This window comes from Misgurnus anguillicaudatus, chromosome 5, assembly GCF_027580225.2.
Source record: "Misgurnus anguillicaudatus chromosome 5, ASM2758022v2, whole genome shotgun sequence".
Classification (NCBI taxonomy): domain Eukaryota; kingdom Metazoa; phylum Chordata; class Actinopteri; order Cypriniformes; family Cobitidae; genus Misgurnus; species Misgurnus anguillicaudatus.
In genome coordinates, this window is record NC_073341.2 from 33823704 (window position 1) to 33840653 (window position 16950).

At 37.0% G+C, this 16950-nt stretch overlaps 2 protein-coding genes across 2 annotated transcripts in view; one reads left to right on the top strand and one right to left on the bottom strand.

Annotated features, from left to right (window-relative positions):
* sap30bp (SAP30 binding protein) overlaps positions 1–16504 on the bottom strand; it is a 46906-nt gene extending 30402 nt beyond the window's left edge. Inside the window, exons 1-4 of the mRNA XM_055167611.2 lie at positions 16345–16504; positions 15525–15649; positions 13994–14038; positions 10091–10133 (exon numbers count right to left, since the gene is read on the bottom strand). Coding sequence (XP_055023586.2) covers positions 10091–10133; positions 13994–14038; positions 15525–15649; positions 16345–16435 — 304 coding nt within the window. The 5' untranslated portion in view covers positions 16436–16504. The remainder of the gene's footprint in view (positions 1–10090; positions 10134–13993; positions 14039–15524; positions 15650–16344) is intronic.
* A 21-nt stretch (positions 16505–16525) lies between these two features.
* The window catches only part of spag17 (sperm associated antigen 17), a 34497-nt gene continuing 34072 nt past the window's right edge, over positions 16526–16950 (top strand). Inside the window, exon 1 of the mRNA XM_055167603.2 lies at positions 16526–16781. Within this exon, the coding sequence (XP_055023578.2) occupies positions 16674–16781 (108 nt within the window). The 5' untranslated portion in view covers positions 16526–16673. The remainder of the gene's footprint in view (positions 16782–16950) is intronic.

The window sequence follows — 16950 nt, forward strand, 5'->3', positions numbered from 1 at the left end:
TCAGAACATGTCACCCATGAACCATGCCAAATTTCGTAACCATACGCCATTCGGTTTGTGAAATACTGAACTTAATGAGAAAATTCAAAATGGCCGACACCCAAAATGGCCGACCGAAAACCGTTAGGTATCGTTTGACTCGGCATGCCTCAAGGAATCTAACAAGACCACCTTCATGATTTTAGACTCAAGTTTGAAGTAGTTATAAGCGAAAATATGCATTTTTCGAATCTCGTGACCACTAGGTGGCGCTGTGACAAAACGTTGCAGGCACCCTCAGGTCATGACTGTAATGACATATACCAAGTTTCGTGTCGATACAATAAAGTTTTGCGAAGATATGGCCTCACGTCCGTTTTGGCGTGCTCGCCGCCATATATGTTGTCAATTTATACGAGAACGCATTGGTCTATCAAAAAGCTTTTGATAACTTTTTGTCTGGGGTGTCTCTAGATGCTATATACCAAAGGACATGCAAATCGGACGGACGGTCTAGGAGGAGTTCGAAAAAGTAGGTTTTACGGAAAAATCAAAATGGCGGAAAGATTTGCATGACACAAATGACATCAACGTATGCAAATGAATCATCATGAGCCAAGGATTCAGAAGAAACAGGAATTTAGTTTCTAGGACTCACGGGTCAGAAGTTATGAGCATGAACATAAGTGGATTTTTGGACTGTTGGTGGCGCTAGAGGGTTTGAGTCAGACACACCAATGTTGCTATAGTAACTTCTAAGACCGTCCTCTACATGTGTGCCAAATTTCATAACTTTCCTATGTACGGTTCTATGGGCTGCCATTGACTTTAATGGCGGAAGAACAAGAAGAAGAATAATATATAAATATAGCTGCAAGCAGCGATACCGGGGTCAAGCCAAACATGGCATAAAATGATTCATACGTGATGACTGTCATGATTTAAGATCTAAGTTTGCATTAGTTTTATGAAAAAAAAGAGCAATTTTTTGTATCTTGAGACCACTAGGTGGCGCGGTGCAGAAACAATAGATGGTGCCTCAGGTCATGACTGTGATGACACATACCAAATTTAGTGTAAATACGATAAAGCAATACAGAGATATAGCCTTAAATGACTTGACCACTAGGGGGCACTAACCAAACAATAAATTGTGACTCAGGTCTTGATTGTGATGACACCCACCAAATTTGGTGTAAATACAATAAAGAGATGCAGAGATATAGCCTTAAATGACTTGACCACTAGGGGGCACTAACCAAACAATAAATTGTGACTCAGGTCTTGATTGTGATGACACCCACCAAATTTGGTGTAAATACGATAAAGAGATGCAGAGATATAGCTTCAAATCTCTTGACCACTAGGGGGCGCCGAAAAGTTTACAAGCCCTCTCAGAACATGTTGCTGATGAACCATACCAAGTTTCATAACAATACACAGTTGCGTTTCTGAAATACTTGAACTTAAAGAAAAATTCAAAATGGCCGACACACAAAATGGCCGACCAAAAACCATTTGGTATCGTTTGACTCGGCATGCCTCACGAAATCTAACAAGACCACTCTCATAATTTTACATTCAAGTTTGCAGTAGTTATAAGCAAAAATAGAAATTTTTTATATCTCGTGACCACTAGGGGGCAGTGTGACGAAACGGTGCATGCACCCTTACATCATTACTTTTGTGACATATACCAAGTCTCATATCAATACGCAAAAGTTTTGCGAAGATACAGGCTCAAACACATTTTGGCGTGCTCGCCCTCGCATTCTTTGATGCGTTATACGACAACGGATAGGTCTACCGAAAATCTTTTGATAACTTTTTGTCTAGAGTGTCTCTAGATGATGCATACCAAAAATCAAGCCGATCACAGGAGTGCTCTAGGAGGAGTTCGAAAAAGTAGGTGTTCAATATAATTCAAAATGGCCGACAGGAAGTAGGTTTGACTCAGACATATTTGGTACAGTCAGACTCAGCATGAGCCAAGGAATCAATAGAGTGAAGACTTATGTCAGTGTGGCAATTTATTCAAAAGATATCAAGATTTTAAACAATTTATTTACATATCCTGACCAGTAGGTGGCGCCATCCTAAAGATTTATAGGTGCGCTCAGAACATGTCACTGATGAACCATGCCAAATTTCGTAGCGATACGCCCATATGTTTGTGAAATACTGAACTTAATGAGAAAATTCAAAATGGCCGACACCCAAAATGGCCGACCGAAAACCGTTTGGTATCGTTTGACTCGGCATGCCTCAAGGAATCAAACAAGACCACCTTCATGATTTTAGACTCAAGTTTGAAGTAGTTATAAGCGAAAATAGGCATTTTTCGAATCTCGTGACCACTAGGTGGCGCTGTGACGAAACGTTGCAGGCACCCTCAGGTCATGACTGTAATGACATATAACAAGTTTCGTGTCGATACAATAAAGTTTTGCGAAGATACGGCCTAACGTCCGTTTTGGCGTGCTCGCCGCCATATATGTTGTCAATTTATACGAGAACGCTTTGGTCTATCAAAAAGCTTTTGATAACTTTTTGTCTGGGGTGTCTCTAGACGCTACATACCAAAGGACATGCAAATCGGACAAACGGTCTAGGAGGAGTTCGAAAAAGTAGGTTTTACGGAAAATTCAAAATGGCGGAAAGATGTGCATGACAAAAATGACATCAATGTGTGCAATTGAATCATCATGAGCAAATGATTCAGAGGAAACAAGAATTTAGTTGCTAGGACTCACGGGTCAGAAGTTATGAGCATGAACATAAGTGGATTTTTGGACTGTTGGTGGCGCTAGAGGGTTTGAGTCAGACACACCAATGTTGCTATAGTAACTTCTGAGACTGTTCTCTACATGTGTGCCAAATTTCATAACTTTCCTACGTACGGTTCTATGGGCTGCCATTGACTTCAATGGCGGAAGAACAAGAAACTGAATAATAATAATAAGAAAACTAACAGAAACAATAGGTGTCTACGCCACTTCGTGGCTTGACCCCTAAATATAGCTGCAAGCAGCGATACCGGGGTCAAGCCGAACATGGCAAAAAATGATTCATACGTGATGACTGCCATGATTTAACATCTAAGTTTGCATTAGTTTTATGAAAAAAAAGCATTTTTTTCCTATCTTGAGACCACTAGGTGGCACTGTGCCGAAAGAATAGATGGTACCTCAGGTCATGACTGTGATGACACATACCAAATTTGGTGTAAATACAATAAAGAGATGCAGAGATATAGCCTTAAATAACTTGACCACTAGGGGGCACTGACCAAAAAATTAATTGTGACTCAGGTCTTGATTGTGATGACACCCACCAAATTTGGTGTAAATACAATAAAGACATGCAGAGATATAGCTTTAAATGACTTGACCACTAGGGGGCACTGACCAAAAAATAAATTGTGACTCAGGTCTTGATTGTGATGACACCCACCAAATTTGGTGTAAATACAATAAAGAGATGCAGAGATATAGCCTTAAATAACTTGACCACTAGGGGGCACTGACCAAAAAATAAATTGTGACTCAGGTCTTGATTGTGATGACACCCACCAAATTTGGTGTAAATACGATAAAGAGATGCAGAGATATAGCTTCAAATCTCTTGACCACTAGGGGGCACCGGAAAGTTTACAAGTCCTCCCAGAACATGTTGCTGATGAACCATACCAAGTTTCATAACAATACGCAATTGCGTTTCTGAAATACTTGAACTTAAAGAAAAATTCAAAATGGCCGACACACAAAATGGCCGACCAAAAACCATTTGGTATCGTTTGACTCGGCATGCCTCACGAAATCTAACAAGACCACTATCATAATTTTACATTCAAGTTTGCAGTAGTTATAAGCAAAAATAGACATTTTTTATATCTCGTGACCAGTAGGGGGCAGTGTGACGAAATAGTGCATGCACCCTCAGGTCATCAATGTTATGACATATAGCAAGTCTCATATTAATACACAAAAGTTTTGCGAAGATACAGGCTCAAACACATTTTGGCGTGCTCGCCCTCGCATTCTTTGATGCGTTATACGACAACAAATAGGTCTACCGAAAAGCTTTTGATAACTTTTTGTCTAGAGTGTCTCTAGATGATGCATACCAAAAATCAAGCCAATCACACGAGCGCTCTAGGAGGAGTTCGAAAAAGTAGGTGTTCAATATAATTCAAAATGGCCGACAGGAAGTAGGTTTGACTCAGACATATTTGGTACAGTCAGACTCAGCATGAGCCAAGGAATCAATAGAGTGAAGACTTATGTCATAGTGGCAATTTAATCAAATGATATAAAGATTTTAAACAATTTATTTACATATCCTGACCACTAGGTGGCGCTGTCCTAAAGATTTATAGGTGCGCTTAGAACATGTCACTGATGAACCATGCCAAATTTCGTAGCGATACGCCATTCTGTTTGTAAAATACTGAACTTAATGAGAAAATTCAAAATGGCCGACACCCAAAATGGCCGACCGAAAACCGTTTGGTATCGTTTGACTCGGCATGCCTCAAGGAATCTAACAAGACCACCTTCGTGATTTTAGGCTCAAGTTTGAAGTAGTTATAAGCGAGAATAGGCATTTTTCGAATCTCGTGACCACTAGGTGGCGCTGTGACGAAACGTTGCAGGCACCCTCAGGTCATGACTGTAATGACATATACCAAGTTTCGTGTCGATACAATAAAGTTTTGCGAAGATACGGCCTCACGTCCGTTTTGGCGTGCTCGCCGCCATATATGTTGTCAATTTATACGAGAACGCATTGGTCTATCAAAAAGCTTTTGATAACTTTTTGTCTGGGGTGTCTCTAGATGCTACATACCAAAGGACATGCAAATCGGACGGACGGTCTAGGAGGAGTTCGAAAAAGTAGGTTTTACGGAAAATTCAAAATGGCGGAAAGATGTGCATGACACAAATGACATCAACATGTGCAATTGAATCATCATGAGCCAAGGATTCAGAGGAAACAAGAATTTAGTTTCTAGGACTCACGGGTCAGAAGTTGTGAGCATGAACATAAGTGGATTTTTGGACTGTTGGTGGCGCTAGAGGGTTTGAGTCAGACACACCAAATTTGCTATAGTAACTTCTGAGACTGTCCTCTACATGTGTGCCAAATTTCATAACTTTCCTACGTACGGTTCTATGGGCTGCCATTGACTTCAATGGCGGAAGAGGAAACATAATAATAATAATAATAATAAATATAGCTGCAAGCAGCAATGCCGGGGTCAAGCCGAAAAGGGTACAAAAGGATGTAAAATTGAGATTGGATAAGCAGATTGAAGAACCTAAGTAAACCTAATAATTTTAGATGAAAACACAAAAAAGTTATCAACAAAAATAATCTAAGTTCTTGTGTACTGCAATCGTCCTTCTGTTATTGACAATCATGGAACATTAGAGCACTGAAGGACATGTGAGTGGTGTTTGCAGTGGCAAAACATGGGTCACATCATGTTACAACAAGTTTAATAACTCAAAAGAGACCATCCCCGTGTCTCTACGATGTTTTGATGCTGAGATATAGCTTTTGCAAAAACGGTCGATAAGGTATTCTCAATGGTTGCTAGGGAGTAAATTGGCAACCACCAGTGATCATAGTCAAAGCCATGAAAGGAATAATCCATGATGACTCATGGTTTTAGATGTGTTGTTGCAGTAGTTTTAGGCAAAATACTATATTCTATCTCAAAACCAGTAGGTGGCGCAATGAAAAAATTGTGCATGCAACATCAGGTCATGATTGTGTTACATCTAGCTAGTTTTATGACAATACACTTTAGTTTAGTTAAGAAACAGTTGTATGACCATAGGGCTGGCTTGTTATCAAAGGTTTTGTTCAATTATAAGGCCATCTAGTGGTGCAAGCACACAATTTTTTTTGTGTTGCCTCAGAATGTGCTCATGCACCAGCGTATCAAATCTGGTGAAAAAATATATTTTCGTTACGAAGTTACAACCATTTATGTGTAAAAAACACAAAATTTGAATGTAATTTTTCGTTTTTTGCAATTTTCGGCAATTTCTGATGAAAATTTTAATATAACGCCAATAGAACTTTTTGTTCAGAAGGTAAGGTTAGTTTCTTCCTATGGTGTTTTCGAGACGATCGGAATAACGCTCGCGGAGATATTCACGCGTGTTTTTTAAGCGCTATTTTGCTGCCCAGGGTTAACCGTAAGGCGAAATCTGGCATGTTTGGTATCGTTGGACTCGGCAACTATTCAGAACTCCAAAGAAACAAGTCCTGTGAAAATACGTCAATCGGAGTCAAAGTTATAGGTGTATAAAACATTTCTCTGGCCACTAGGTGGCGCTGCAACGAAACTGTGCATGCACCCTCGGTTCCTGACTGGCATCAGAAGTACCAAGTGTCGTGTCAATAGGCCTAAGTTTGACGAAGATACAGCCTAAAATCAGTTTTTTTGCGCTCTACGTAAAATTTGTTAAGGCGGTATACGACAACGGATTGCTGTATCGAAATTCTTTTGATAACTTTTTGCCATGAGTGTCTCAAGATGATACATACCAATTTTCGTGGCAATCGGAGAAAAGCCCTAGGACGAGTTCGAAAAAGTAGGTTTTACGAATAATTCAAAATGGCGGAACAATTTTTATGACGGAAAATAACGACATAGGGTCCAATCGAATCGTCTTGAGCCAAGGAATCAGAGGAAGTAAGAATTTTGTTTCTAGGGCTTACGGATCAGAAGTTATAAGCAAAAACATAAGTGCAACTTTGGACTGTTGGTGGCGCTAGTGGGTTAGACATAGAGACTCCAAATTTGCTGTGGGGACACATTGGACTGTCCTTTATCAGTGTGCCAAATTTCATAACTTTCCTACGTACGGTTCTATGGGCTGCCATAGACCGCAATGGCGGAAGAAGAATAACTAATAATAATAATTATTATAAAAAGAAAACTAACAAATACAATAGGGTTCTACGCCCCTTCGGGGCTTGACCCCTAATAATAATAATAATAAGAAAACTAACAATAACAATAGGGTTCTACGCCCCTTCGGGGCTTGACCCCTAATAATAATAATAATAAGAAAACTAACAATAACAATAGGGTTCTACGCCCCTTCGGGGCTTGACCCCTAATAATAATAATAATAATAATAATAATAATAACAATAAAATTGATAAGAATAATAACAACAATACAATATTAACAATGTTACTAATAATAATAATAATAATAATTTTTAGTTTGAGATTGTTTTATAGACGGTTTCATCGGACACATGTGTAGTGACGCGATTACCGTCTGGTGCAAACTTTACTTCCAGTTTCTGTTTGTTTATTGGTCTGACTAGTTGCTAAACTAAACTCTTAAACAAATACCTTGTCGAAAATAACAAATGTTTTGGTTTCCTAGGTAATCTGCATGTTGTTTATTTTGCTTGTTATATAAATAAACTACTTTAAAAGGACTTTGTGTTATTTATTCTTAGCGTAGTTTACAGAAAGTTACGCATTCTCCTTGAACGCCGCTTATTTATGTTGCTACTGCTGAAACCATCTATATCAGTGCTTACCAATCCTGGTCCTCGAGGCCCACCTCCCAGAAAGTTTTAGATGTCTCCTTATTTAAAACACCAGATTCAACTCATCAGCCTCCTTCCAAAATGGCAGACATGTCACCCTAACAAGCTGATGAGTTAAATCAGGTGTGTTAAATAAGGAGGCATCTAAAACTTTCTGGGAGGGGGGCCTCAGGGACCAGGATTGGGAAACACTGATCTATATCATAAATTATCTTTGGGAGGGGGTGCAAAGGGATGCCCCCTACACAAAGGCTTGTCTTGCTAAATATAAATATTAAAATTAATATCTAATAATAAAATTAGCAATGTTAATAATAAAAAATTGCTAATAAGAATAACAATAAAATATTAACAATGTTATTATTAATACTAATAAAACTAAATTGATAATAATAATAACAATAAAATTTTAACAATGTTATAATAATAATAATAATAATAATAATAACAATAACAATAATAATAACAACATAATAATAATAATAATAATAATAATAATAATAATAATACTATTTTGTTATTATTATTATTATTATTATTATAAAATAAAAATGTTAGGAAATACTTCTCCTAACAGTGAAACAATGTGAAAGTTTCCAAAACATAACAGACATTCTGAATTCACTTTAACCTAGAGTTGCACTTGGATAAGCAGTAACAATGTGGTATTTTTACCACCCAAACAAAGCGTCTATCAGCAGTTTTTTCCATCCATTTCTGGAGCGAATTAGCAAGAATTGGAATTTGTGGTTGCATACTCATGCTGCACGGTGAACGGTATTCAAACCATACTGGTTGAAACAGGCCAATGCTGAATTCCCCCTCATCTCACCTCTTATCTTCCAAACCCACACACCCTTCCTCCTCACGTGCCCCTCTCACCCCCCCTGGCTGCAGTTTTGGGCAGGTCCAGGTTAATGACTGTAAGCTGAACCATGTGCCGAGATAACAGCAAACACAGCAAACACACACAGAAGCAGGGCTGGGCTAGGTGTGGCCGTCTAGATGTGGCATATTTCCTAAAGCATGCCATGACACACAGACACACGTAACACGAATGTAAAAACAGGACCTCTAGCGATGGAAACTTGTCGAAGAATGAAAAGATGAAAGCACTAAAAAAACAGATTCGAATTGAATTTAACATCCCTGTGGCAAGACACATAAGTCACACTTGTAGCAATGAAAGGGCAAAGAAAATCACCTTTCACTTCTCGTTTTTTCTACTGGAATTATTATTATTAAGCTTTTTGTGGTTGTATTGTATGTGGTTTCTTTGCTTTTATGCAACTTGTGAAAGCTGTGTGTTTTATAAACCATTCAAGCTTGTCTTGATAATTACAGTGCCATTACAGTAAACGTGGTAGCAGCAGGCAACGGGCAGCAGCAGGAATGTTGGCAAGAATTTAGGCAAGCCGCTGGTCCTGTAAAAACCCCACCGCTACAATACAGCCAGGTTTCCTTGTGTTTTTTCTGTTCTCACTGGCAATGTGTTTAAAAGTCAAACTGATCCCAGAACTGCAGATCACCTCTCATTGGTCATTCTGTCGTTTCCTCTCCATTCGAGTAAGCATGAGTTGCCCGTACGTGACTCATTTCACTGGCATCTTCAGAGTACAACGTCCACCAATCAAGTGGCACCATACACACACTCGTCTCAAAAGGGCTCCACAAAAAAAAGAGGAGGAGGAAGAATTACACCCGAATCTGAAGATCTACTGTGTCCAAGAACAAAGCAAATCTTTGAGCCTCTGATCTATTCGGATCTTTCGCATTTTAACAAGCCCAAGTTGAACATTCAGCTTTTCACCCAAATTCTAGAAAATCCCTTGTGTACAGTAACACCCTGCAACCGTAAATGCAATATTTGTGTCTCTGGCTCTATCATAAAGATATGTGATAAATGAAATACAGTTTTGCACACAAACAAGGAGGGAAAGCTGAGGTCTTGACATTACAGATCTCCAGAACTTTAAAAAACGTTATGCGTTGGAGTTTTTCCACAACAATGGTATCCTTTCTTTGGGTCAAACTGAAGTAATTATACAATAGAGACAATAAAATTGATGTGTGGAAATTTTTCCTCTGTTAAAATATTCTCGCCTAGCCCAGCAGCCTAGTATACATAAATACTACAATACAAGTACGCCATTCATAGAGAGTCCTAAAAACCGTGGCATTTTTTAACATGTACTGTCTGAGTTGCCAGATTTTTGCTTAACCAATGGCAATGGAACAACCTATTAACCCATTTAACCAAAAATGCCTTAAATTAGGCATCATGGTAACCACAATTTTACTACATAATAGTAAAATGACCGATCCAGAGGTTTCATTTTTATAATTTTAACACAGTGTTGAAACGATCCCAATCTGGGCAATGCCAAGACACACACCCCGGATCCACCCTCTGCCAACGCACTTACACCCCGTTGGCAGCACAAACACATAGCAACAGGCATTTCCATACACAGAGAAAATTTCTAAAGATGGGGAAATGATTTCATTAATAACTTTATCCTTACCAACAAGCTCATTTGGATCTTTAATCTCCCCCTCCAGCACATCCTACAAGAAAAAACATAACCAGAAATCAGGAATACATAGCACAAGTCCTTTATGTCAACATATTAGAGAATAAGTAATAGATTGATACATTGGTCAGCATGGTCGATGGACAATTATGAATATACTCTAGTTATGTAACTGTGCCTGTTTGTGCAATTAACAGAAGTGTTAGCGCCCCCTTGTGTCACAGCCACATGAACTTTATACAATGCAAGCTATTAAAATGCAAAATATGAAAAAATCTGCAAAATAAACAAGTGTACATGTAACGTAAAAAATCCAGAATAATAAAATCAAAATAAACAGGGTCCATTCACTGGCCTCTTTTATACAATCTCACAGATACAGTCACTCAGCAACAGGATGGGCAGATGGAAGAAATGTCTCGTAAAAAAGCCCCCGAGTAGAATTTGTGCTTAGGACAGCACACACAGAAGGAGAGATGAGAGTCACTGAGAGATGAATCTCCTGTAGCTAAAAGGACAAATCCTAACAACAGCATTTTCACTTGAAAAATCGCTGTGGCAAAACAATGCGAGACACTAAAAAGCACTCATCCATCTCTGCATGAGGAGGGGAGGCATGAATCAAAGGAGGTCTTTTTTAGTTAGATTAGCCCAAAAATGTGACCCTGGGTTAATGGACCTTTACTGCTTAAAATGTTACAACAGTGTTTAAAAAAAGTTTAAAATACTCCTTTAGGAAAGACACTAAAACCTACAGTTATACTCAAATTATAGGATTTATTTGCGCTGTTACCATTGTTGGGTAAGTTACTCAAAAAAGTGATTAATTACTAGTTCATTACAATCATGTAATTAACTTACTGTAGAAATTACTCTCTCCAAAAAGTATTTAATTACTTATTACTCGGGGTGTGACGAGACACTTAATCCACGAGACGAGACACGAGATTGGGTTCACGAGAACAAGATTTTTTACTTTTTTTAAATCCTCAATGATAAAATAAATCAATAAAAAACTAAAATCACATTATTTTGAAATGTTTTAACTAATTTAGGATTGTCCCTAACAATTTTTTAATAATTGATAATTAAGTAATTTGATTTTTTTGTAATAAAAAAAGTGAGCGATAACGTTTAAAATGACATAATAATGACGATCCAATAATAAATGGTTCAAATAAAGTATCAAAACAAGTAAACACATTACAGTAAGTAGTAGGTGTGCGACGAGATCTCGTGTGATGAGATCTCGCGAAATTTAAATATGTTTCGCAAAATTAATTATGTCACAAGATTTCTCGTGGAGGCGAAATGCTAGCTGTTTGGAGGTCGCATTTGTACATTGCATACATAAAGACCATCTTATTAGAGAATATTAACAATCATAATGTTTACGATTATATATTTAGTTAATCGTAAATCGTTGAAATATGCACATGACTTGCGAATATAATGCTCAGTTAACTGAAATAAACCAGGTTTGATGATGTATGCAGCCTGCATGCGACCTCCGGAGGTTGCAGCTTTCTGTTTGAATAGCGGCCACTGTCCTAATATCAGCATAAAGTTAAGTTTCTGGCTAAACCTTTTACAGTGTAATGCTGCTCATGTATTATATTCTTGCTTTTTTATTATGGGTTTCCAATAATGTACGTGATATTAGGACAGTAAGTATGGTGGCACAAAACAAAAGGTGGCGGATAAAAAATTAGAACTATATTGTATGGCGGAGTAGTTGGTGTAGTAACATCATCACTCCTGACTTCGAAAGTTTGAACGAAAGGGGGAATAATCAGGAGTGATGATGTTACTGCGTGCCGAGGTCGAAGTGCTGCAAACTAAGTGCTCTTCCCCCATACAGTTCTCATTTTTATCCGCTTAAAAAAACGCCACGTTTTATTTTGTGCCACCATACTTACTCGTGTAACTACTCATGTATCAGTCTTTAAATAGGAAAAACATGGAAGTGTTTGGTGGCTTCTAAATTCATCCGTTTGGATCCTTAGGAATGAATGGGGCTAGGCTAAATGCTAACACATTCACAACGCATTGTGCAAAGATTATGTGACAAATTGAAAAAAGATAGGCATGTATTAATTCGTCTAAGTTGGGTTAAAAACATAGTAAAATATTGAAAAATTGTGGTGTTTTCCTTTAAATTAATCCACTATTGCATTATATAGTCCATACACGGTATTTAGTTCAATTACATCAAAAGTAACTGTAATTAAATTACTGGAAAAATAAGAGTAATCCCTTAGTTTACTTTAAGGAAAATAATTAAATTACAGTAATTAATTACGTAGTAACTAGTTACATCCAACACTGGTTGTTATAAAATCGTATGCTGTTATTTTTTGCTGAAACATTAAAGAAAAATCTGTGTGCCATGATACAAACTAGCAGATCTACGATTTAGAATGGGAAATGAGATAAGAAAGTGTACGGAAGGTTTTTGTGTACAGAGATTTCAACCTCAGTCGGTCCTTACACAAAAGCTGTCGAATTTAGGGATGCACCGATAGGATTTTTTTGGGCCGATACCGATTCCGATTTAAACAGACAACTTCTGTCCGATACCGATATTAAACACTTGTATACAATACTATACAGTTGGTCTATTAGCTAGTTTATTTCTGCATCAAATTATTTTTACTGAACATGGATTGGATCTAATTAACATTCAACTGACCAACATAATAAGAGAGGCACAAATTAAGCTAAAACAAATATAATAAGACAGCATGACAACCTTCAAAAGTAGTTTTTGCTATTCAGCATTTATTTTATTAACAACATTAACTCATTTTTTTTTTACATATAACGGATTTCTTTATGCAGTTAATTAATAAACAATCGGTATCGGCCATTCTCGTGCTATTGCCGATATGCCGATGGTTTCAAATTCATCAAAAATCGGCCGATAAATATCGGTGGCCGATACATCGGTGCATCACTAGTCGAATTTACTATAACAAAAGTCATATGGACAGGTTTTTAAAACTTGACCAATGAGGCACTGTTTTTGGTATTTAGAATATTCTTAAAAATTCAAAGAAAAAAATGATACTTTGAGACGCAATCAAGGACAGAAATGAACTGAACACATATAATTAGAGATAGCAAATAAAACCCTAACATTTGGCAACTTTAAATGTAGCTTTGCTACGATAATGTCATTACAAAACACTGCTTTTAGTGCATTTAGTACTTTAAGTGTGAAGTACAAATTTTGATCTTTGGGGTGTGGTTCTGAAATAATGTACCATCAAGCTACTATTATGATGATAAAGTCAGTTCAATGCATGAGAAAACTTGCCTCTGCTGTGCTTTGTACTCCTGCTTAAATTCCTTTTAGATTACTCAGCATTTGCATCCATGCTAACAGTGTCAAACACTGCTCATGAATTCACAACTACAAGTCTTCTCTATTACAGTCTCCAAGATGTTTCATAAAAACAACATAAAAATAAAATAAAATATCTAATCAATGTACATACAAATAGCACCACTGCATACACCACCAGGATTATTTTACTTTAAGGTACTATATAAATATCAAATAGATTATACTTCCCGCAGTTTTTTACAGTTATAATACAAAACCTTGGTGTTACTGTCAATTAGGTGTTAATGTCAATATAGTCTTTAAACAATGTTTAACATGAAAGTACAGGGGTATAAACTTGACATTAAAAATGAACTTTACTCTCATATCATAATAACCCCCCAAAAAACTTAAAAATGTTTTAAAACATGTTGTCCATTGCTATTCTCTCTTGGTCTGAAGCCAATCGTCATAAAATAGCATCACATTGAAGGAAGGTGTGCCTTAGGATTTATTTCTTAAACCCTTAAGCAGTCAGGGAAGGAATTTAGGGTGAAGTAAAATACCTTAACATTGTCCTGGGTTCGTCCTGAGTCTGAATCCTCCTCTTCCTGAAAACAAAAACAACAGGGCATCACAGACTGCTTACTGTTACAGTGATAGGATGACCTCAATATTCATTATAAAACACAATTTTCAAAATGTAATAAATCTTGTATAAAAATACAATAACTGGCTCAACCTCAAACAATACTTTATAATTGATGTTGACAATTCCTTTTATTCTTTAACCCATCTGGCTCTTATTTGGCACCTTACTACATTCCCAAAATTACATACAAGGGCTCCACCTTCAGGAGTACAAGGTTAGAAACATTATGCCCTAAACATCACGCTAGATCCCCTTTTGCTTGCCATCTTTTTCAAATGCATGAAATGATGGCTTATATCACACACAACACTGAACACTCTTGACATATCACAAAGTCAGTGAGATGATGTAACCTCATACATGACCTGTTGAATGTATAAACTAAAATATCAAGGATTAATGGCAGATGATACAAATTCAAAAAACCTAATTGAGAGACACTGCACGAATTATTGGAATCATAACAACCTAGTTGGAGTCATTATGCTATAGTGAGGGGTTACATGAAAACTTCAAAAGATAGAGCTATATGCGGTTTAGAATAAAAGACATATGCAACTGTAGACCTTTGTCTTTAAAACCTGCCAGCCAGTTAAACAGGCAGTTTTATCCAAAATTTAACACTGGTTTCATTTATTACTATGTGGGACTGGTTGGGATGCTCAAATACATATGCTGCAAAACATAGCAATCTTTTGACAGCATTTTGGAGCCCAATGTTACTTTTAAAGAGGAATCATATAAAAAATTGCATACTCAAGTCTTTCTGCATATTAATTTTAGGATAGAATTGATTTTAACATTGATAAAAGCACACACATCACATTTAAAGGGCCCCTTTTTCATTGCTAAAAAACAACATTTGTGTATTTGGTATAATACAATGTGTTTGCGTGGTTTATGGTTAAATAAAGATTATTTTCAGATTTCAATCTCCTTCTGAATGCATGAATTTGAAAAGCTCTGTGTCCCTGATAGGCCAGCTAATCTGTACGTTGTGATTGGTCTGAATACATCTGACGGAAATGTGACAATCCTTACCATGTTTAAAAGATTTGCTCACAATGCAATGCTGACAGGTTTTAACTTACAGGCTGTGGGTCAAAGCGGGAGGAATTATGATAATGTTGGTCTTCTCTATGTCACCAATCTCAGGAAGTAAACTGTTGCCTACAATCCGTGTGTTTGTTGTAGTCCAAGAAAATTGATTTTTTTTTACGTTGGAGACGATAACTCGCGTCAAAGTTTACTTTAGGTATGTACCTTTTGCATATCGTTAACATGTACTAATACACACCTACACACCAAAGGAAAGTAAAATCGTGAATCGGACTATTGGTGCTCTTTAAAGATTAGATTCTATAAATGGCAATGAACTTGACTTCACTGAAAAACAACAGACTATGTAAATAAAATGCCCTTCAGAAAACCTTCAAAAAACTGACCGAATTTTTGGTGCTGTCATCACTGTCCTCGTTCTCAGACTCCTTCTCATCTGCTTCCTCTACACGACTTAGATCATCGTCCCCGTAACTGGCCGAAACCAATCCAGTGTGAGAGTCTGATGCATCTAAAATTAAAGAAGTACGTTTTATATGGCAGATATATGGCAGATATATTCACATATTTTATTATGGTGTTAATATGAATGAATGCCCAAAATAACACTTTAAACCATATCAACCAATCCTTCTTGCATGTGACAAACAAGGATTATATGGACAATAACAAAAATATATAGTTTATGGTAATATACCAATATATAATAGTTATACACAAAGAAAATTCAGTTATTGTAAATGGTGTATTTTTTTTTTTTTTATTAATTAAGGATCTTCTTTCAACAGAGATGAAAGCTATGACAATCTTTATTGCCTTTTCATTTTTAAATGACAGGGGAGGTGTCTAATACAAAGTAACCATTACCTTAATAATAATAATAATAATAACAAAGGCATTTTGTAGTAAAAGTGTTAGCCGTAATCTAAATGAATATAAAGATGCTAAATTTAACTAAGCTAAGGGAAAAAAGGGAACAAACCACCAAAGCACTACAGGTTGCCCGGTAATAATAACTTTTAATCAAACAGGTAAATATCTAGTTTTAAACTCATAACATAAGTTTATGTAGCATAATCATGCTTTCTAAATAATGATTACTGTAAAGAAGACGTCAGCAGGCATACGTTAGCTAGCACCCTAACATTAACTACATAAAAACACCAATGTTTGTCACTTGTTTTATATTATTTATCATATATATACCTTGATCATCGGTGTCTGGGTCTGAATCTGGCTCTGAATCATCCCCATAAGCCGCTAGAGAGGAAAGAAGTGAATTCTTTTTACTCGCCATAATTCGCGCGGACGCAGACCGATGACGCTACGCTCTATATTCCGTGTGCGCATGCGTGGCCTTTGGAAACTCGCGTCGCGTTGAGATAACGTAGCCGCGTTAAGTTGCCTGGGTTACAGCAACGCTTTTAGAAACTTTGGGCAGACAGGCAAACTTTGGCTAACACAATTCGCTATAAAAAAAATAGTAAATATATTTTAATTTGTACGTGTGGCATTCGTGAATGTAATAACGTGAAATGCCCCCCAAACGTAATAAAAGTGTTACTCCATCTGGAGTTAATCCTGCCAGAGCAGCTTCTGGGAAAGCTTGGGACTCAGCTCTGTCTGCTGCTGTGTTTGAGGAGGTAATATATCAACTTACAGTACATTTTGAAGACAAACTTTAATGTTGGTATGAGAAAGCTTAGTCTGAAAGTTTAAACTAGTTTAAAAAGTAGTTTTGAAAGCTTGAGGTTGAATTGATAGACAGACATAGGTAGGTAGACAGACAGGTGAGTAGAGACAGACAGTATG